This window comes from Pelodiscus sinensis, chromosome 2 (genome assembly GCF_052426305.1).
Source record: "Pelodiscus sinensis isolate ZL-2025 chromosome 2, ASM5242630v1, whole genome shotgun sequence".
Lineage (NCBI taxonomy): Eukaryota > Metazoa > Chordata > Testudines > Trionychidae > Pelodiscus > Pelodiscus sinensis.
Window position 1 is genome coordinate 9047678 of NC_143053.1, and position 23437 is coordinate 9071114.

The following is a 23437-nucleotide window of genomic DNA, read 5'->3' on the forward strand; positions in this document are numbered from 1 at the left end:
GGTAGAACAGGTTACCTCCCTGCCCCATTAGCTACTCCGCTGGGCCATGGTACAGACAGCAGCCAGTGGGGGTCACCCACAGCCCAAGCCTAGCAACCAGCAAGGTACCCACACTACGTCACAGTAAGCAACATAAGCACATAGCAATAAGATACTTTAACTTTTCATGTGTTAAGAACAGAGTCAAATAATTCTATTTTGCCTTACAGTTTTCATAAAGATAGAAAAACAAGAATCGGAAAATATGTGCATATCTCTAAAGCCCTGCAAATATCTGCTATATATTCATGGGTATCTGCAGCTCATTTTTGCAGATATGGATGTAGATGCCAATACAAATGTTATATCTAGAACCCTACAAATTTACAGATATCTGCTTTCTATCTGCTGATATGCACATCAGTGGATATCAATGCAGATATCCATAGCTCATTTTTGTGAATACAGATACAGATGTGGATACAAATTTTGTGCAGGGTCTACACACATTTCCTTAATTGTATCCTTAGTTTAATAAAAAGTTACACTTTTATATCTTTTTTTACTAATTATCCAAAAAGACTATACTTTTTCATTACCACACAATTTTATACTGGCGTTAAAAACTGCATGCTACCAACACTATCACAAATAAAATGATGAGAGGCATTTTAATGTATTAAGGGTGTAATACAGTAGCTACTGACATTAATGAGTTTCCCTCTGATGTATAGAGAGGTATGCGGCCAGATCCTATAAATTTATGCATCAAATTACAATGCTTTTTGGAAAATAGCTTTATAAAAAACTACAGCTCTACAAACTCTTGCTCTCATTTTGTAACAACTTACCCTGGAAGATTTCAGAAGAGGGTTAAGGAGGCTACTCCCTTCCATGCCTGAGACTGAGTGGAGGAGCCAGTTTTGAAAAGTTGCATTTCTAACTCCATAGCAGCAGAAAAATTAATTCTGAGGCCACAAAATCTCAAGATCAAATTTAGTGGATCCTAGTAATATGTGGAAACTGGGCCTCACTAGGTAAATTCTGCACCAAAAAACAAACAAAACAAAAAAACTAAAATTATGCACCAAAAAAATAAAGTGTGGAGTCACTATTTTACATTTTTGCAAAATGCTACATCAAAATAATGGAATATAATCAAACTGGTTCAATTATTTTGGTAATTTATTTAAACTACAGTACAATGGATGGAGAATGGTAGTGGGGAGCACTGGAGGAAATCCCCAAACCCCCTCTGCCTAACTGTAATGTAGTTAGTATTGACCCTTTGCTTCTAGTTATAAGTAGGGATGTGAATGCGTTACCTGGTAAGTGTCATCCTTACCAGGGAATGCTTATCTGGTACTGGTTAACTAGTACCCAAGAGCAGCCCCTACTCCAACCCCACAGCAGCTGACAACCCCAAGAGCCTGGGGGGGGGGGAGGAGCAGCTAGCAGAGGGATATTGCTGAACCAGTTCACTGATTAACCAGGATTTTACATCCCTAGTTATTAGTCAACAAATATATGCTGCCAGATGCTCTGTGTTACATTGGAGGCAACTGAATAGCAAGTGAGGGCTGGGGTCTCAAACTCACAATTTTTACTGGCTACTGCCCATCTCCAAAAAGATCAGTAGCAAACAGTTAAAACTGGCAGATTTTGACACAATTTTTTCAGTCCACAAATTTAGACCAGTGCTAAACTGCAAAGCACCATAAGCATTTACAAGGCCATATTGTTCTTTAAGTTAAGGCTCCTTTAACTTCCTCTGGCAGTGCAAAAAAAAACCTTAAAATTTGTACGCCTGTCTTATATTCCTGGGTTAATTTTCAAATGCTTATTCCAGAATGAGCATTATAAGGTGAACAATGCTCCTGTTGACATTATAAGAGTGTCACTACTTCCATATTGGGAACTCAGCTCATTTCAGTAGAGTAAAAGTAACTATTAGGATTTTTCTACTGACATGCCATTAACACAAAAGACAGCAATTTCATTCCAGTAAGAGTGCATGAGACTTTGTTGCTTGCAGGCAATGATATAACTACCTATATTTTGCCAGGACATATTCTATCCATCTTAGATACATTATCTCACTTGTCAGGTGCAGACAATTATTTGGAAATAGTATACCAGCCCTCCAGGAGAGAAAGAGCCTCTTGTTGCTTTGTCTACTTTCCAGACAAACCAGAAATAATAGCACTTTGTTTCAGCAAAATAAAAGCCAAAACTTCAAAGCTGAATAATAGAAAGCAGGCAGAGGATTCCAGAGGGCTCCAGCAAAGATACACAGAGCCCTCTGAGGAAGAGAGCAGATTGTGAGAGTTGTTACCAGACATTTACAGTAAGTTAACTTCTTTTTCAAACTTTCACTTTTCTGAAAAATCTGTTAAAAAATCTCATGTTTTTTTTTAGAGAAAGTTTGTAGATTTGTGTATTTTGGTAAGTATTACAGAAAATGTGGCTAGTTTTTATTATGATATAAATAAAATATTAAAATACAAAAGTTTAAATACACTTGATCCTAGACAGAAGAGTACAACTTCTGCTATCCATTTCCTTGTCCATCTTGTGAAATCCATAACTTCCCCTAACTTCTAGTGGATTTTCTTTTTATAAAAAGTACACAGTACTACATGCTTGCCTAGTGAAGCACATGTTACTGCCCCATAAGTACTGCACTACTTTCATTAAGTACATGAAAATTCAAGAGGCTATTACCTAATTGTGTTAAATAAATGAACCTGAAGAAGACCGCTGTGCATGAACAAAAACTTGTCTCCTTCACCATCAAAAATTGGTCCAATAAAATATATCACCTCACACACCTGGTCTCTTAAACACGCCACATAAAAACAAAGAGTGAGAAAAAAGAACATATCCAGAGTCTGAAGTCCGGTCATCTGAAGTCTGGTCATCTGAAGAAGTAGGCTGTGCCCACGAAAGCTCACGATACCATCTACATGTTTTGTTAGTCTATAAAGTGCTACCGGACCATTTGCTGTTTTTTAAGTTTATCCTGTACAGACTAACTTGGCTACCTTCTGAAGCTTCCATAACTTATGGTTTTCCAGTGTGCTCTGTCATCTATATAGCTATCTTTAATGTCCCAGTCATCTTTAAAATTGGCTCGGTGATTGTGGCCTCACATTGGAATCTTCCATGGGAGGGCATGTTTTTATCTTGCATGTTTTTCATGGCACTGAATATATTCATACTATAAGGCATGATATGCTCTGATATCACATTTAATTAAAGCTCTTACAATGCTCCTTGCCATATACACTGCATTTAATCTATTCCATCAGAGAGTAAAAAGCAAAAGAATTATTTTTATAGAAGACATAGGAAAGTCAGTCAGCATGATTCCCTCTTATAGATGCAGGTATAATGCTATATTGTCAGCAGTTCAGCTTGTTTTGCTGATACAGCTGTCTCCGACTAGGAATGCTTTGCCAGTGTAATATAACATTGTTCCTAGCATAAGTCTCACTGGAGGGGGAGACAAAACACTGGAACTTGGGCCCTGCAAAACTTATGTACATGCTTAACTTTAGTCCACAAGTAGTCCCACTGACATCATTGACACAACTATTATGAATATTAGTAGTAAAGTTAAGCATGTGCAGCGAGATTAAGACTTTTTTTAGAAAATGTATCCTTCTTTAGTATAATACACACAAAAAATTAAGACTTCAAAGTTAAGAGAATGAGAACATGTAATTAAAGACACAAGAGAGGGCTTAATTAAATAAGTAGAGGCAACCTTACACACTGTGGGTACGTCTAGACTACCGCGTTTTGTCGACGGAAGTTTTGTCGACAGATACTGTCGACAAAACTTCCGTCGACAAAGAGCGTCCAGACACATTGAGTTCTGTCGACAAAGCAAGCTGCTTTGTTGACAGAACTCCGTAGTCTGGACGCAGTGTTACAGGCAATAACACCTGCTGTCGACAGAGTTCTGTCGACAGAAGGCGTTATGCCTCATAAAATGAGGTATACCAGCGTCGACAAAACTGCTGAGTTTTGTCGACGTTATGTCGACAGAACTCAGCGGTAGTGTAGATGCTGGTATAGTTTTGTCGACAAAAGTCCACTTTTGTCGACAAAACTAGGTAGTCTAGACACACCCTGTGTAAAGCAGTGTTTCTTAATCTTTTTAAGATCAAGGAACACCCAACAATAAATTTTTTTTTTTTTTTTGAGGAACACCAAGGAATTTTTTTGTTCAGCAAAAATAAAAGGAGGGAAGGCAGGGGGAGAGGGAAAGTAATGGAGAAAAAAAAAAGCGGTCATTTTGAACTCTGTTCTCCGCGGCACACCTCTGACTGTCTCGCAGCACACCGGTGTTACCCGGAACACAGTTTAAGAAACACTGGTGTAAAGAATTTCGTACAAGTCTAAAAACTGCTCAGCCAAGTAAGTTGCTTATTAAAGTGACCAAAATCAGACGTCTACTGTGGCAATAGCTTCCAGTATTACTACTGGAAATACAGATGTGCTCAGTGAGCTATCCTAATACCTACCCACTCTCCTCCCTTTTGACATCCTGTTATCCTCATAGTGAGCTGTAGCTTGGTGTAGGCGTGGCACCACTGTGTTCTGTTCCATGACAAGTACAGGCAGTCCCCGGGTTACGTACAAGATAGGGACTATAGGTTTGTTCTTAAGTTGAATTTGTACGTAAGTCGGAACTGGCTCCAGATTCAGCTGCTGCCACTGAAACTGACCAGGGGCTGACTACAGGAAGCCGGAGGCAGAGTTGCTCTGACCCCAGCTTCCTGGAATCAGCCTGATCAGTTTCAACAGCTGCTGAATCTGGAGCCTGGGACAGAACAGCTGGGGCGCTGCCCGGTAGGTTCCCACAGGACCAACCCGGCAGCACCCCAGCTGCTCTACCCGAGGCGTCCCGTAACAAAAGCCTGGTCTGCTTGGGGGGGGCGCACTAGCTGCCCGTGTGGCTTTGCTCCTGTCCAGCTGGTCTGCTGGGGGGTCCAGCAAAGCTGCTGGACCCCCCCAGCAGACCAGGGACACCCGAGCAAAGCTGCCGCCTGGGAGATGGAGCTCCGGGGCGAGAAATGCCCCATTCGTAAGTGTGGATCCGACATAAGTCGGATCCGCGTAAGTCGGGGACTGCCTGTACTCCTGCTTTGTTGGGTTGATGTCTCCCTTTTTAAGATGTACTTTTCAGTATGTCTTTGAAATGCTTCCGTTGCCCTCTGCGAGCCCTTCCTCCCTGACTTAACTGAGAGATGACTACTTGCTTCAGGAGGCAAGTGTCAGGCGTACAGACACAGTGGCCAGCCCAGCAGAGATGGTATCTCACAACATGCATTTTTATACTGCTGATGTTGGCTACAGATAGTACGCTGATGCTAGTGCATCAGTCTTCCCACCTGATCCTGAGAATCCTCAAGGCAGTGCTGCTAGAACCACTCCAGTCACTTGAGATGTCATCTGCAAGTTACCTAAGTCTCATATCAACAGAGAAGGGTGGATATAGCTGCCTTATAAATCGAGATGTTAGTACACTTGAACCTCTTTACTTCAGCAACCCTAGAAAACACAGTTTTCCAGATTAAAGATTTTGCTGGGTCAGGGAGGGAGGGAGGGAGAATTGGCACCATGCAGCACTGTTTCCATCGCAGCCTACCAGGGTCTGTAGCATAGGTGTTCCCAAATTAAGGACACCCAGATTATGTACCAGTTTATAGATACTTATCACTGAAGATTCATTTGAATAGTTTTCCAAAAGATGTGCTGGCACGGCAGGTCCTGTATTCAATTTCTGTATCAATGCTGTTTGGGAGAGGTGGCTGCCAAGGGTACAGAATAATGATCCATATTTTCCAATGGTTCTCCACCGATGGTGATTTGTGGAGTACAAAGAATAGTTTATGCAGGTGAGGTGTGGTTTTCCCAATCTTGGGATCTTGACCGATCCAGACTGTGATAGGCATCTGCAAAAAGAGCTAGGGTGTTGTGCAGGTAAGCCACTGTGTGTGCAAGAATGACAGTCATTAGCATACTGGCGCAGTGATGCCAATTCTCGTGATCTTAGATTTCTGTTTATAGAGGTCAGAGATTGAGGAGATGGCCATCCATACGATACTTAATTTTGATTCTGTTAGGAAAACAGTTGTGACTGACAATCAGGATCATAGCAACATAAATGGAGAAGAGTGTTGGAGCAATGACACAGCCCTGCTTGACACCAGTGTGAATGATGAATGGCTTCATCTCTGAATCATAGCACAAAATGGTAGCAGTCATCCAATCATGTCCTCTGATGATGGAAATAGATTTCTGTGAACAGCCAAAGGTACACGGTACCTTCCATCAGGCATCGCAATTATAAGAGTCCAACGCCTGGATTAAGTTGACGAATGCCATTAACAGTTCCTGGTGTTGCTCTCGCCACTTCTCCTGAACCTGTTGTGCCACAAAGATGATGTCAGCTGTACCTCAGGATGGCTGTGATTTGGGGAGGAGTAAAGGTAAAGGAGGTGGTTTAGTAGGATTCAGGCAAGAATCTTCCCTGCAATCAAGAGAAGGGACACAACATTTTGTCCCCTTTGTTGGACTATGTCAGTGTTCTTAAAGTAAAGTGGAATTTCTTCACAGGTCCAGATTTTGTTGAGTAATTGGCAGAGTTTGTGCTGGAGCATTGCTCTACCAGCTTCAAAAGCCTCAGCTGGGATGCTCTCTGCAGTTAGTGCCCTGTGATTTTTTTTGTCTGAGTGATGGCACACCGAACTGCCTCAGAAAGATGGGGAGGGTGGGTCAGAAAGGTGTCCCATTGCTGAGCACTGTGGAATAAACTCAATGATGTCTTGAGAGACCATGGATTTGCATCTTAGTAGGGTCTTCCAGTGTTGTTTAATGGCTGCATTGTCCCTGAGGAGGGTGGAGCCATCCTGAAAACACAGAGGTTGGGTCTTTGGAGCATGGCCCACATATAGCATTTGTTGCCTGAAAAAAGCTTCTTGTATTATCCTGGACTACAAAACCCTGAATCTCAAAGACCTCGTCTTGGCACCACCTGTTTTTTATGTCAAGCGGAGCAGTAAGATTTGTGTAAAGAGAGACTTGCTATTTTGCCCACCTCTTACTAACATCTTTCCCACAGTCCGGCAGTATGTAGACGTTCCAACAAACCCCAGCAGTACATTTAACAGGAGCAATAAAGACAACCCATTCTTCTTGTAATTCAAATGAAAACAATGGGTAATAAGTGAACGATGTTCCCAAAGTTTGCTTTAAGTCAGAATCAACTGCACCAACCACCAGTGTACTGGAACCAACTAAACTGAGCTAAACTGAAATTAATGACTTAGAGAACAGTCTCAACACAGCAATTTAAATACAAGAAGTTTTATCCCCTGCACACGTGGGAGAGGCCGTGGGGCTGGGGCTGTGACCCGTGATCCCAGCCATGGCAGTGCGCAGCCGGGAGGCTCCAACCCCAGTCCCATGCAGCCCCAGCCCCACACAACCAGGGGAAGCCACAGGGCTCTGGCCTCGCACTCCTGTGGGTTGCTGCGGGGACTCCAACCCCATGCTACCACCGTGCTCAGGCCTCAGCTCTGCACTCCCAGGGGCTGCTGGAGGCTGCTGCAAGGCTCCGTCCCCATCCCGTGGTGCTCCTAGCCAGGCTGCTGAGCCTAATGCCCAACCCAGCTGGCCCTCCTCCCTTAGGTCCTGGGCTTTCTGGTTCAGGAGCATCCGTGGTCCTGCAAGACCAAGGATGCTGCCAGCACAGAGAATGCCAACTTTTGGAAGAGTACAACCTGTATTCCTTTCCTTCTGCATCTAGTGGAAGATGGACAAGAAACATTAAATAATAAAAACTGTGTACGGTCAGGGCCGGCCCAAGCCCTTTTGGCGCCCTAGGCCTGGGCGCACAGCAACGCCCCCGGACACACAACGCATGCGCAGCTCCGCCCCTGGGGCACAGGCCCGCCCCCCAGGGAGCACGGCGCATGCGCGGCCCAGCCACGGCCTCTGGCACGCAGCCCGGGGCCCACCCCCGGGGCGCACGGCACATGCGCTGCCCAGCCTGGCTTGGTGATTGCTGCTGGCGTGCGCACCGGGCTGTGCAGGGTCCCGCGGCCGTAGGGGGAAGGGCGCTGCTGGCCAGTGCTGCGGGTGCAGTGCCTTGTGTGCGGCGCCTGATGGCAGCTGTAAGGGACACCGCACGCCCCTTACAGCTGCCATCAGGTGCCCCCCATTGGTTGGCGCCCTGGGCAGCTGCCCAGCTCGCCCATGCCTCAGTCCGGCCCTGTGTATGGTTTAGTCATTTTGCTAACATTCTTGGGCATGGATAAAAACACAAACTGATAACCTTCCTAACAAATTTGTTTTTAAAAATATGCAAATAGAAAGGAAAACTTATCTACAAAGTCAATTCCTAAGCCTAAATTTCCTAGCAATGTGGCAATGCTGCTGAAAATTGTCTGATATCCACAGAAACAATGTAAAAGAAATGAAAAGAACTGATAAGATCATTTAGAGATGCTAACTATCCCAAGACGTCTGTGACAATCCAATTTTATCTGAATACTCTGCATGGGCTCTCTGTCAGTGGAGATTTCTAAGATCAGGGAAGACAAACACTTGTCAGGGATTGTCTTGATAATACGTAGCCCTGCTCTGAGTGCAAGGAACTAGACTAGAAGACCTCTCAAGGTCCCTTCCATTCCTAGGATTCTGATTCTACACTGTAAACACAAGCAATGGGATCAAAATACAGGACTATGTAGCACTTTAAAGACTAACAAGATGGTTTATTAGATGATGAGCTTTCGTGGACCAGACCCACTTCCTCAGATCAAATAGTGGGTCTGGCCCACGAAAGCTCATCATCTAATAAACCGTCTTGTTAGTCTTTAAAGTGCTACATAGTCCTGTATTTTGCTTCAGCTACCCCAGACTAACACGGCTACATTTCTATCACTAAGCAATGGGATGTCTGAATTCCAAAAGCCACCCGCCTAGTGGTGATATGAGTCCAGTGTGTAACCACTCACCTTCAGGGTGTGGAATACTGCCCAATCTAATGGCAATCAGGCCACTTACATAGAAAATAGTGAGCCTGCAGAGCCCTGCAAAATGTGTATTTGCATCTGGACCCATAACAACGAGCCACGGATATGGGCATCCATAGCCACGGAGGTGGCTACATGAAGAGATGAAGTGGATATCCGCAAATTCGCAAGAGTTCTAGATGGGGTGTTAGTAGCATGTCCTTGAACAGTCCTGCAGCCACAGCAAACAGCAGCAGTTACATGACTCCGGGTTAGTCCCGGGAGGTGGGGCGAGCAGCCAGCGTGCTCGGACCCCACCTGTAGGGAGCTCCCTGCCAGCCCCGCTCTCTCCCCCAGCGGCAGGAGGCAGCGGATACAGAGGCAGCAAAGGGGGGAGGGATTCCTGTGTCCTCAGCATAGGCTGAGCCGGGGGTGCACGCGGACGGGGGGGGGGGGGGGGCACGTGCACCGGCGGATTGGCAGGGCTCGTCGGCTCAACCGCCGTGGCTAACGGCCAGCGGCGCTCGCGCGAAGGGCTCGCGCGCGCAGCCCGGGCGGGCGCCGCTTCAGGGCTGCGCGCGGGGGCGCCTCAGTCTCACGAAGCCTCGTTTGAGGGGAGGGGGGTGGCAGGGAGGGCACCACAACGTACCCGCAGCTTGCGGCTGTAACCCCCCCACACACACCCCTGAGGGGGAGCGGTTCGCCGTCCCCTGGCGGGCGGTCACACCCTGCCGGGCGGGCGGTACCTGGCAGGCGTCTCGCAGGCGCTCCCCGGGGGCTCCCACCCGCACGCAGATCTCCAGCAGGCCGGCGGGCAGCGCGTCCTCCATCCCGCCGGGCGCGCGCGCAAGGCGCCCCCCCTCCTCAGCACCGCGGGCAGCGCAACCCCAGCGCCGCTCTGCTTCCAGGCGAGGAGCCGGGAGGGGGAAGCGGCCGCCGCAGCAGCCGTCCGCCTCGGATTGGGTGTCTGCCCCCCTGGGCCACGCCCCGCTGGGAAATGTAGCCAATGGGAGCCGCCTGAGCAAGGGGGGGGGTTCTTCCGCCCTCAGGCACGGTAGCAGAACGCCCCTCCCCCCTCCACGCACAGAGAGAGGAGCGGCTCGCAGCGGGCTGCTCCCTCCCCCCCTTCTCGTGGGGAGGGGGGCAGGGAGCCAGTACACAGTCCCCCACGTGCACACGTATGATTCCCTCTCTTCACTCATCCCCCCACGTGCATGTCCCTCATCCCATAGCCTCACTCTGGCTCTTCCCCCCCCCCCACCCACACTTCCCCTCCCTTCACTTATTCCCACACCCGGCCTCTCAGCTGGCTTGTTCCCAGGCTCACACCCTTCCTTCCTCCTGGTGGCTCATTCACCCATCACAGCCCTCCCTTCTTGTCCCCAGCTATTTCAGTCCATCCACACACAACACACACGCACCCTTCCCCATCCCTCCACTAGTTCATATTTCCCATCAGGAATAGGGCAGCCTGACACAGTAGGAGCACACCCCTTACTCACAGACCAGGCCAAACAGGCAGGAGCATGCCCCCTTCTTAACAGATGTTGCACCAACACATGGAACATGCATACATACCCCACAGTTGGGCTGGTTGATGTAGGGAGTGAGTGTGCCTATCCAGAGACTCTACCCCACACCAGCCAGCAAGGGGGAGCACACCCTCTTAAACAGACCCTGCCTCAGACACCCCTAGCTGCTGCTCAAGTCTGGGTGGTGAGTGGTATGGACAGAGGTAAGTGGGGGGGGGGGGGGGGAGGGGAGGCAGTATAGCTGAGCCCTGGGGATGTAAACTCCCATAGTTAACTGGTTAAATATTAAGTTTAACTGGTTAACTGATTAAATGGTGGCATGCTCCAGCCTGGATACTTCCAACCCTGGACTTGCGCTGCCTGCTCCTAGCTCACGCCGTCTGGAAGTTGGTAGTCTCAGGTGGGGCCACAAGCAGCAGCGCTGGGGGGCCAGGAGGGCTGCCGCTGCTGCTAAGTGCCACTCATGCTGCTGCTAAATAATCAGGCAGTGGCTGTGATTGAGACTTTATCGGGTGAAGTGTGATTGAGACTTTATCGGGTGCCAGGATATCTCAAGCTTTTCTCTACTCACTGTGTAGACCCCGTTACCATTGTACGTCCATCGCCTAAACAGTAGACTATTGCACTGTGCTCTTAATCAGGCAACACCTTAAATCTATTTGGAATTAAAGCTGGTTCAGAAAGCTGTGTTTCTCAGTGGGAATGTGACACCAATGCTCCAGAATCTACTGGCAGGGAAAGTCAGTTATTTTTGTCAAAGTCCAGACTCCATAGAAAATAATTAAAAAACAACAATAGAGATAATAAATAAATAAAAAGATTTTTGAGTCCGTTCAAAAGCATCTGGTGGTCTGGATTTGGCCTATGATCTACCTACTGACTATTCCTGACCTAGTGACTGAATATTATTTCTGAGGGAACTTTAAAGTGACTATAAAGCTTTAAGTGGCTGAAAACCTGCCAACTTGGGACATGGGCTCTTTGTCCTTAGAAAGCTCCTGTACTTTTGAATAATTTGAAAAATATCCCATTCTCTTATGATTGCGAAATGATTCAGCTTCTGTTTGGAGAGTCCCTCAGTGCTCCTTGTACTGTGCCTGTGCGTGCTTAATGTCACAGTATTTTTTGCTATTGTAAGCAAATCCATTTGCTCATCCACGGTTAGCAGTGACATTATAGCAGAATTTCCTGATGCCTTTGTGATCCAGTGCTAAATCTGACCACTCAGCAGCTGACCTTCTAGTGATCTGTTGCACACCATCCATCCATCTCTGTGCTGGTCATCTATTACAATAAACTTCCATCATTCCTTCCATAATAACTTTCTCAAGGTTATTCCCATCTCTATGCTTAATGTTACCAAAGCATGTAAGTTTAATTTTGTTGATTTTGCCAACACTTCATTTCAAAAGCATCAGATGTATTATTCTCAGCAGCATTAATTTCCCATGATTTGCATCCATAAAATTACTATGATGAAAACTGGAGTTTTCACCTGTTGCACCTTGAAACATTTTGAGTTGCCACAGTTTTTTCCACCCTTTCTTAAGGGAGGCCGTAGCTGGGTGAGCCATCCCATTAGAATAAACCACATGATAATTCCAAGTAATTTTACAAATTGCAAGAAGCAGAGCTAGTTACCGAGTGCATGTCACTGCTGTGCTGAGAAAGGAATGAGTCATTGTCAAAGTCCACACACACAACACAACAAAGAAATGATCCAAAGAACTGAACCTGCAGCCCTTATGTACACAAGTTGTCCTACTAAAGATACTCTGACTGTTTATAGAGTAAGGGTGTATAGTCAGGTCATAACTATAAACATCAAGGTTGTTTTCAGGTTTGGAGACTCCCCTTCTTCTTCCCTTCCTCCCCCCAAGATTATAAGAGGCAGTAAGAATCTCCGTAAACTGGATCTGCATGCTTTCCTTTACAATTTATTGTAAGTTATTACATTTCATTACTTTATATTAGATCATTTAATCCATCTGCTGGGAACTAAAGACAGACCCTATGTTCCAGTATACATTTAAACATACAAAAATGAATAAACAGACAAACACACCATTCTGGATCATTCCCTACAATGTATTTTCTAGTGTGTGGTTCAACTGCTTGTAAAATCCTATCTATATGAAGGTTTTACTTCATTAGGAAACTATTTCAAGGCTTTTCCAGCTGAGAGTTTCCAGTGACATTTGGACTGTCTTTTCCATACACACAAAATAACCCTTTGCTTTCAGCCTGAATGATGTATTTTATTTTAAAGAATTCAACAAAAAAAGGACAAAACCAAACTAAAGTCTCGGCAAAGGAGTAGTGTGTTTCCTCTGTAAGGAACTGTATTCCTCATCCATCAGCCAAACTTTGCAACTTTTAAAAAGAGCTATATATACATAGTTTAATCGCAGTAAAAATCCCTGTATAGATATGACCTAAATGCCTTAAAGCTTTCAAGAATATGCTATTACACCATCAATTCATGATTAAGAACCCACAAGGAACCTTTGGAATAAACAGTGTGTCAGAATTACAGGGCCCTGTTCTAATGGGATTTTAAGCCTGGATTTAAAAAAATAAACACTAGTTCACCAGTGCAGCTTCTTGAAAAAAGTTAGAGGAAGCTATGAGTGATTAAGTGTGGGAAATTTTACTATATAGTAGAATAACAAGGAGGAAATGGTTGAAAACCTGAAAGTTCAAAGATCCTGTCTGCAAGTGACTGTAGATTCACATGAGCATACTTTAAAATCATAAGGGATAATTATGATTGCCATACTATCTGACGTAGATTACAAACTATAGTACCAATGTCTGGGTAGACTGTTAAGAAGCTGGGCACAAACCCCAAACTGGTTGTAAGTTCTATACAGAACCCCTCACCATTCACAGTGGATGCATTCCTGGTACCATCATGAATGGTGAAATCCACAAATAAGGGAGGCAGCAGCTCCCAGCTGCCACAGTATGCTCCCTGTGGCTCCCAGCCTCTGCAGTGCCGGGAGCTGCGGGGAACTCACCATGGGGTCTGGTGCCAACTGTGAGCTCCCAGTGGCTCCTGGCTGCAGCGGTGAGTGCAGGCAGGTGACCCTGAATGCTGCTGCCATCCAGCAACAGGTGACCCTGCGGCTGCATCTCTCCCACAGTCCAGGAGAACGGGTTCAATGCGGGGACAGGCGAGACCCATGAGTACATGAAATCGTGTGTACAGCAATTCCGTGAATCGCAAGGGTCTCCTGTCATTAGATTTCATCAACCAAGCAACATGTGTAAACTCCGCAGGATCTACATAGCCTTAACGGAGAGTCAGACAGTCCCCTGAGCAATCTGATTTAGCTTGCCACCCAGGCAAGCTTAATTCTGTGACAGATGGTCATTTTACAACCAAAGGTTAAAAAATATTCTGGTGACTTCCAGTCCCAGAAGACTAGTCACTTACCTCAGGTCAATTTGCACCTTAAATCTCACACCAAGGACAACACTTGTAGCCAATCCTGTAATTAACTCAAGGTTTATTAAGAAGGAACATGGAGTGAGATGTTTACACACTTAAAACAGATGAACGCACACATACAAATGTAGTTTTAGGTATAAGATGGTGATAGGGCTCTTGAAATATGCCAGCTTTGTATATCCTTTAGAGTAAACTCAGATTAATCTTGCTTATGTTTGGGAATTTTTGTTGTCCAAAAATCATAGACCACAATTCTTGCTGGTCAGCTATTTTTATCAACATCTTGCTAGAGTCCAAGCTAGAGTCTAGCTTCTGCACAAAACCTCTCTTTGGGTGAAATGCAGACAAATCAACAAAATCTTTGTTCTAAAATGGCCTATTTGGAGCAAAACAGTCTTTCCTGAAGGGGATAAAACTTTCTGTAGAGATCTGGCATTCTGCATTAGGTGAGGGGTTTTTCCTGTCTGATAAATTACAGTGTTTCAGAACAAACATTCAGTTATAAAGCAAACACTTATTACCTTATAGTATGGGATACAGATTTTATAAGCAGGACTAATACCTCCAACATCCTACAAACATTCCATAAAGTCTACACACTGAACACATTATTCTAAGACTAACATCTATTTACTAACCCAGAGGTAAACCAGCCTGCTTTCCAGCTGTGTATTTATTAGTGATCAGAGAGGTCTGACACCTTTGCATGAGCTGGCATCTGATCTGCCTGCATCACAATGCTAATCTGACCTCCTACATAACAGACTGCAGGAATTACTGTGAATCCTGCATCAGCCCTATAGTTTCTTGTTAAAACTAAAGCATATTTTAGAAAGACAGTCACTCTAGATTGAAAGACTTCAAATGCTGGAGAGTTCATCACTTCTCTTGGTTATCTGTTCCAATAATTAAATTGTTGCCACTGTTTAAAAAGTGTACCTTATTTCTAGTCTGAAGTTGTGTAGTTTCAGCTTCCAGACCTTGCCTTTGTCTACTAGGCTAGGTCTACACAATAGGATTTTTTCAGAAAAAGCTACTCAAATTGCACTCTACAATTTGTGTAGCTTTTTCCGATCACTTTTCTGGAAGAGGCTTTTCTGCCATTTGGTCCAGTTTAGATGGGGCCAAATGGCAGAAAAGCCTCCTCTTTTGGCAGAGCCCTTATCTCTTGTAGAACGAGGTATATAGGGCTCCCCGAAAGAGTGCGTTTGCTCTTCCGCAAAAAAAAGCGGAAGAGCAAACACGTTCCTTGGACACAGTCGAGTTTTTCCGAGATACCTCCAATATCCCGGAAAAAACCCTCAGTGTAGATGTACCCCTAGATTACAGAGTTCTATATGATACAAAAAACTGAAAACAAAAGGCCTAGATGTGCATTAGTACTCTCATACTCTCCTCCAGTCTTTTCACACATGCATATATTCTCCTCCATTTTTTCCACAGAAAGGACTTCAGTCTTCAGCCTGGCCTCAAGGAGCCAGAGGAAAACAGCAGCTTCACAGTTCTCCTCCAAATGCCTCACAATATCCTCAGCAAAAGCAACCCAAAGATCCTCCCTGTCAGCAGTAATTCCAGTCCTAGAGTCAGTAATTGTCATCTCCTCAGCTTCCAGCAAAATAGTCTGTAGTCAAGATCCAAGTTTCAGAGTTCTAGGCACAGGCTCTGGGATGCAGTTCTGAGAGCAAACGTAGCTCAGTCCTGCATTGTTCAGCCACAGAAGCCTGGTCTACACTAAAGATTAGGCTAAATCAGCTGTGTCACTCAAGACTATGAAAAATCCACTGACCAAACCCACAGGTTAGATAGTGCTAGGTTGAATTCTTCCATTGACCTAGTTACCACCTTTTGGAGAAGCAGATTACCTATGCCAACATCAGCATAGGCAGTGTCTACACTGAAGCCCTCGAACCAGACTTGTCACCAACTCTTCTATTAATAACCCTTCCTAAACTGAGCTCTGATTGGCTCAGCTCTCAGATTGTGTGTGTGTGGAAGCTGCTAGACTGCTTTCCCTTAATGGAAACTCTCTATACAGCTTCAGAGATACTTACTGAGCATGTTCAGTAACTAACACATCTCCTAGAGCAGTGGTCTCCAACCTTTTTAACCAAAAGATCCCTTTTTTTAATTTAAGTGCATTGTAAGATCTACCTCAAACCCTTGTCCTGCTCCCGTCTTGCCCCTTCTGAGGCACCCTCCCTGCTCCACTCATCTCTGAGGCCTCACCCTGCTCACTCCATCGCCCTTCCTCTCCCATCCTCACTCACTTTCACCAGGCTGGGGTAGGAGGTTGGGATGCAGGCTCTGGTCTTGGGCCACTGGTTGGGAGTGTGGGAGGGGCTCCAGGTTTAGCCCAGGGTGGGAGATTAGGGTCCAGGAGGGGTTTCAGGGTGCAAGTTCCGGGAAGGAGTTTGGGTGCAGGGAGACACATGTCTGGGGCAGGAGGTTGGGTATAGGAGCAGGTCCAGGGCTGGGACAGGGGTTCAGGAAGCAGGCTCTGGCTGGGCAGCGTTTAACTAAGACGGTTTCCGGGTGGTGGAGCAGTGGCGTTAAGGCAGACTTACTCCTGCCCTGGCCCTGCACCACTCCTGAAAGTAGCAACTTCTACTGTCCACAGTTCCCTGTTATTGTTATCTTCAATGGAAGCTGCAGGAGTGGTGTCTGCAGGCAAAGACAACACATGGAGACCCTCTGCTCTACCTTTCTCAGAGGCTGCAAGGACATACCAGCCACTTCCAGGAGCAGCAATTACCATAGGGATTATGACTCCAGCCATGACAGGTTCGGCATTTTAGACTCACTGCTCAAAGAATTAAATGTAAGCGTAAGAGAGAAATGAAAATTATGAAATGCACAGACCAGTCAAAAAACAAAAATAACATACAGGCAATCCCCGGGTTACATCAATCCGACTTACGTCGGATCCCTAGTTACAAACGGGGGAGGGGGGCGCAGCTAGTGCGGGGTGCCTCCCCCACTGTCGCCACCTCCGGCGGCGCGGGGGGTGCTTCCCCCCAGCAGACCAAGGGGACGCGGAGCTAGCGCCCCCCCCTCCCAGCAGACCAGGGAGATGCGGAGCGGCTTTTCTCGCCACGGAGGACGCGGGTCTGCTGGGGGGAACAAGACACCAGCCAAAAGGGGGCACTCCAGAGCGGAAAAATTAATTTCCTAGGGAACAGCAGGAGCAGCAGGCAGTGAGAGCCATTGTGTTACAGTCCCCACCATGGGAGCAACAGCTCTTTCCCTCTTCAGCACTAGAGCTGCAAGTATCTTGTTAGCATCACGTGAAATTAACAAGTCCCTTCCAGCCTGGCAGAGGTGAAGCTGAAAAATTACCCAGTGGTGTTGGTGGGCAAGAATGGGGAGGAGCAGGACAGAAGGGAAGAGGGGATAAGCCCCAACCCCGCACCCTGGCTGGAGCGGAGCAGGGTAAGCCCCGAGGGGATGGGGCTGGTTGCAAAGTGGGTGAGTGGACAATGAGGACCCACATGTGGCTAAACTCCTGTTCCCAACACAGAATTTTTCTTTAAAATTAATCCTGTGGATAAATTCACACACACACTTCACAGGAAGGGATTTCCATTTTCTGCTCAGCAGAATACAACAACAGCTTTGATTGTATCAATATTTCACTGTGCTCTCCAATGACTATTGATTACACTTAATACTCATTTCACTGAACCATCTGTAGCAAATTCTATTTGGAACAGTAATATGCATTGAATAAACTTTTTTTAGTTATAAAAAACAAAGACTCTGACTATTAAATGAATAACTGGGATCTTTCAGGTACCCCAAAAGGAAGATTTGGATATAGCATGAAACACTGAAACTTATGATCAATTTTTAATTAAAATATCAACCAAAAAAACCTTCATATCAAAACAGTATGTGTTTTTCTTAGAATAAGGAAGTTGTATGAGAATCAGGGTCTTTTCCACCCTGTCCCCCCCCCCCCAAAATATGTACCAGTTCTGACTTACATACAAATTCAACTTAAGAACAAACCTACAGTCCCTATCTTGTACGTAACCCGGGGACTGCCTGTACTTTGGAAGCAATAACAGAAGTAACAACAACCTCCCACGTATGTGTTGGATCAGGAGACGAGAGTGAAGGACAGTGTGTGTTTGTAAGAATGACAGACACACACACACACACACACACACAGAGAGAGAGAGAGAGAGAGAGAGATTTGCATTGCCAAGCTCCCTCTGTCCCTTTCTGTCTGTGTGGAGATGAGTACAGGAGTGGGGGGAGGAGGGACACCCTGATATCAGCATGCTCTCTCTTCTCCCTCCCACACCTGCACAGCAAGCAGGAAGCTCCCAGGGGGGACAGCTCCAAGGCAGAGGGCAGGAGCAGCATGACAGCGCGGGAGGGGCAACTAAAGTGCCAGCACTTGATAGCTTCCTGGCCAATCCAGTCAGGATCACCTGTCAGAGGCTCCCACATGGGTAGATCCCAAACTACTGGTTGGTGACCACTGTCCTAGATGCTTCTGGGCTCTTCTAACAAAGAATATTTCTACACAGCCTTATTTGAGGCAGGAACTCATGTTCCTTGCCTTCCAGTTTGGGGATTTGCATTGCAATTTCTTCCAGCAATTCACTGTGATCACCTTAATAATAATTCATTGTGATCACCTTAATAAGTCTAAGCTTAGTTCAACAAATGCAATACTGCTCTTTCCCAGGGGCTCTGACAGAGTTTACTAGTGACCAGCCAGCTTTCCTAAAGCAACGTGTTTATTTAGAACATAAGTATTACAGAGAACACATACCTTGAAAACAATAAACAGTTTATATGTATGCCTGTTTTATAACATCTTGTTAGTCTTTAAAGTGCTACATTGTCCTGCATTTTGCTTCAGCTACCCCAGACTAACACGGCTACATTTCTATCACTGTTTTATAACGTCACCCATCTTCCATAGGGTGACTCTTGTAGGTTTCAAAGTCCTTCAAACCCTTCTTATAGGGTCTGTCCCATTTGGTTTCAGCCTCATGTCAGTTCTTGGAGCCTGTTTCATGTCAGGTTGGCCACTTCATACATTTCTGAGTGTATGTTTGCTGGGCATCTTGAACCTGGGCAAAACCAGTATATGCAATTTTCCCCATGAGATGGATCTTCTGTCAACTTGTTTTTATGTCTAGAGATTTGCAGTAATTACCCCCAAGGGATGTTTGTTCCAGATAGTTAATTCCTGTTTCTCTTGGCCATAGCATTACTTTTCTTGTTTAAGAAAATAAGTTAACCCCTTCAGACTTGGAAGGCAACAATCCAAGATGAGAAGGGGAAAAGACAAATTATTTCAGACAAAATATGCATTTGATTATGGCCAAATGTAAATGTATGCATCTGGGAACAAAGAAAGTAGGTAATTCTTACGGGATGGGGGACTCGATTCCAGGAAGCAGTGACTCTGAAAGAGATTTGGAGCTCCTACTGCAATGCTGTGGCCGAAAGGTGAATGCAATTTTTGGGTGCATAAACAAAGGAATCTAGATTAGGGCTAGAGATATTATTTTATCTGCATATTTGGCCCAGGTGCAACCAATACAGGAATACTACATCCAGCTCTGACACACACTTCAAGAAGATTCAGAGAAGGGCAATGAGACTGATCAAAGAATTAGAAAACAAACCTTATGGTGGCAGACTCAAAGAGCTCAATTTAATGTAACAAAAAGAAGGTTAAGGAGTGACTTGATCACCATCTATAAGTACCTTCTTAGGCAACCAATTTTGATAATGGGAACTTCAGTCTAGCAGCTAAAGACAAAGCAAGGTCCAGTGGTTGGAGTTAAAGCTACATAATGCAAACTAGAAATAAGGTGCAGATTTGGAACTGTGAGGATTATTAACAACTTGAACAATTTCTCCACCGATGGACATTTTAAAACCAACATATTGCTACAACGGCAATCAGCACAGGTGATTGAGTTAACACTCCTCTGGTGTAAGAAAGATGCCTTAGCTAAATTAACAGAATCTTTACCATGTTTTCATATTTCTCTCTGATCCATAAAAGCCTGAATGTATTTACCTTCAAAGCATGTGTAACAGGGTGCGCAGAGGGCCAGGCAGCCTAGTGGTTGGTACGCCTGACCTCCAGACCCTTGTTTATCTGGTCAAGGTACATCAGTCTTCTAGGCAGGGACCGGTGGGCCCTCCCAATTCACCATAGCCCAGGCCAGGGCCCTGTGTGAGTCAACCTCTGAACAAGGGGCCCTCCTGGCCAGCTGTCTAAATCCACAGCCTTGTGCTACTTCCTATTACCAGTGGCAGATTTAGGGCAGGGCGAGCGGGGCGGCTGCCCCGGGCCCCGTGCTTCCCGAGGCCCCGCGCATGCGCCTTGGCAGAGTATTGGAGTCTCTGCCCTCTGAACTAAAAGCCAGCTAGCGCCCAATCCATGCTGTAGATGTCTCTTGATCTTAATTGTTGCTGTGGTCTAGATGTCACTTGAATTGCACAGTAACCACACAAGGGCTATGTCTACACTCGCAGCTTCTTGCGCTAGTAATATGCAAATGAGGCTAAGCGTGGAATATTGCCGAGTCTCATTTGCATACTTAATGAGCCACCATTTTTTTCAGAAGAGGCTCTTGGGCAAGAAGGAACCTCTACACTGCCCCTTCTTGCGCAAGAAAAACCCTCTTGCACAATGCTGTTCTTCCTGAAAAGTAATAGGTGTAATGGCATTGCGCAAGAGGGTTTTTCTGGCCACTCTGCTAATCATGCACCATCCAAAATCCCTTTAGTCTCCTTACCCACAACTGTCTCCTTATCTTCTTCCACATTGACTCTTACACTGGAATCCCCCCTCCCCCCTTCCAAAATCTATTTACCACACCTCCAGTCTCTCCTCTTTCAAATCACTGCTAACATCTCAGAGTATGTCTACACTACCGCCCTAGTTCGAACTAGGGTGGTTAATGTAGTCAATCGAAGTTGCAAATGAAGCCCGGGATTTAAATATCCCGGGCTTCATTTGCATCTTGCCGGGCGCCGCCATTTTTAAATCCCTGGTAGTTCGGACTCCGTGCCTGCAGCTACACGTGGCACGGAGTAGGTAGTTCGAATTAGGCTTTCTAATTCGAACTATCGTTACACCTCGCAAGATGCAAATCCCGGGCTTCATTTGCAACTTCGATTGACTACATTAACCACCCTAGTTCGAACTAGGGTGGTAGTGTAGACATACCCTCACTTCCATCACTTTGCCTACACCTTCCCCCCCCATAAAACCTCCAGTTTTTAACAATTAAAATCAATAAAAAGCCACCTAGACATACAGATGTCTATGCTCATTAATCACATATCTGTGCATTGCATCCTTCCCTTCCTCATGCCCTCGCCTTCCTGGTCTGTGTAACCCAGACGTACTGAGACCACTAAGAAAGGAAGAGTGAATTCTGCTTTACAACCTTAGCTAGGAGCTGGCTGGGTTTTAGCTTATCTGGTAGCTGCACATGGCTTTAGCTCCTCAAGTCCTAGGTTCAATCTCACCTACCAATGACCCATATCCATCAACTTCACATTGGGAATTGTCTATTGTGTTAATTGTTTGGGGCCCAAACCTGCACATGGAGTCACACAGGTAGGCCCTTATATCCATGCTGAATTCCACTGAAGTGATTGGGGTTCTGCATCAACGTTCCCTGTAAGCTACAAATGGGATAGGCACTTCATGGGCAATCCCAGGAAGACAGGTCCCAGCCAGGGGATACGTAGGGACATGTCCCCTCCCTACTGGCTGTGGGAGAAACTTGCTGCTCTGAGGGAGCTGCTGCTGTAGCAGAGAGAGAGGTGCCCTTCCCGCAGCCAGGCAGCTCCGTGCGCTGAGCTCTGGTCTGGGCAGAGCTCCGTGCTACCACACAGCTTAGCGGGAACCTTGTTCTGCACTAGCCCAGGGATCCCAAACATCTGATTGAATGTTTGGGACCTGTCTTCCTGGGATTGCCTATGAAGTGCCTACCCCATTTGTGGGCACTATAAAATATAACTGTGGTGTGGCCTATCCTTATATATAATTTTAACCATGTTTGTGACAGGTTTATATATTCGTAAAAGCCTCTAGACTATAGACAGCCTTTTAAAAAAATTGACTTCGCTTTCCTCACACTTGCTTTGGATACTTTATCTTAGTTAGTTAGTTAGTTAGTTATTTAGTTAGTTAGTTAGTTAGTTAGTTAGTTAGCATAGGATTTTACAGATGGACTCTGCAGGTTCCCCCTATTGCAGGAAGTTTATAGTGCATTGCTTTTGATTTTACTGAATGTAGATGAAACAAAAAACAGGACTACGTAGCACTTTAAAGACTAACACGGCTACATTTCTATCACTACTGAAAGTAGAGACTCTGTTAATCCTTGCATGCTAGCATAGGCTGATTGCTATATTGCCTTCTTCTACATCCTGTTTTCACCTGCTACCATAGAGGATTTTGCACAGCAATGCCTATGATTAGAACAGATACCAAAAACCACGGCTTCCTTCCTTCTCCTTGCTAACAGAACACATACCTGTGTACTTAAGACTTGATTGCTTTTGAACTGCAAGGTTGCCGAGAAAATAAATCTTCACTCTATCTGAAAAAACAAACAGCTGACTAGAAGCTATTTTGTCTTGGCTGTATGAAATGGCCTGTGTTTATACAGCAATCTCACTCACTTAGCAGCAAAATGTGTTGTCTGAAGCACACTTGCATCTGCAGATCCTAGAAAACAGGAGGCGAGGGAAGAGCTGAGGGGAGAACCAGCCACATTACCTCCCCCAGCCCTGGGAAGGGCTGGGACGACCCCTCCCTCTCCAGACTCCACCTCTCTCTATCCCTATTCTTCCCTTCCCCACCCTTGCTCTGCCCCTACCTCATCTCTTCCCCACCCGTGGTCCATTCCCACCCCTCTTCTTCCCCAACCAAAGTGACCCAGGGGAACAGTGAGGCACCAGGATCCCCATCCCCACTACTCGCCCTATCGGCTGCTGGTCAGCCACTCCTGTCCCCAGCATGGGGGGCATGTGACCCCCTCATGCATGCCACGTGTCGCCCCTGTGAGAGAACTTACGTTTATAGCAATGGACTCAAGGAACTCGATTTATTTAGCTTAGTAAAGAGAAGGTTAAAGGGTGACTTGATTTCAGTATCTAGGTAATCTACATTGGGAGCTAATAATTAACAATGGGCTCTTCAGTCTAGCAGAGAAAAGTATAACATGATCCAGTGGATGAAACGTTAAGCTAGACAAATGCAGACTGGAAATAAGGCATAATTTTTTAATGGTGAGTGTAATTAACCATTGGAACAATTTACAAAGGGCCAAGATGGATCTTCCATCAGTGACCATTTTTAATCAAGACTGGAAGTTTTTTCTAAAAAGAGAAGCTCTATGGATTATTTGGAGGAAATTCTCTGGTGTGTGTTATAGAGAAGTCAG

The 23437-nt window shown here is 45.6% G+C and overlaps 1 protein-coding gene across 3 annotated transcripts in view; it reads right to left on the bottom strand.

The window, feature by feature from the left end:
* DENND3 (DENN domain containing 3) overlaps positions 1–23437 on the bottom strand; it is an 84062-nt gene that overhangs the window by 56832 nt on the left and 3793 nt on the right. The window contains exons 1-2 of one of the 3 annotated variants that reach the window (XM_025184882.3): positions 9758–9896; positions 831–1023 (exon numbers count right to left, since the gene is read on the bottom strand). The exons of 1 other annotated variant lie outside the window; for it this stretch is intronic. In XM_025184882.3, coding sequence (XP_025040667.1) covers positions 831–875 — 45 coding nt within the window. In that variant the 5' untranslated portion in view covers positions 876–1023; positions 9758–9896. Of the gene's footprint in view, positions 1–830; positions 1024–9757; positions 9964–23437 lie in introns of those variants that run through there. One more of the 3 variants, XM_006123514.5, reaches the window with a different exon arrangement.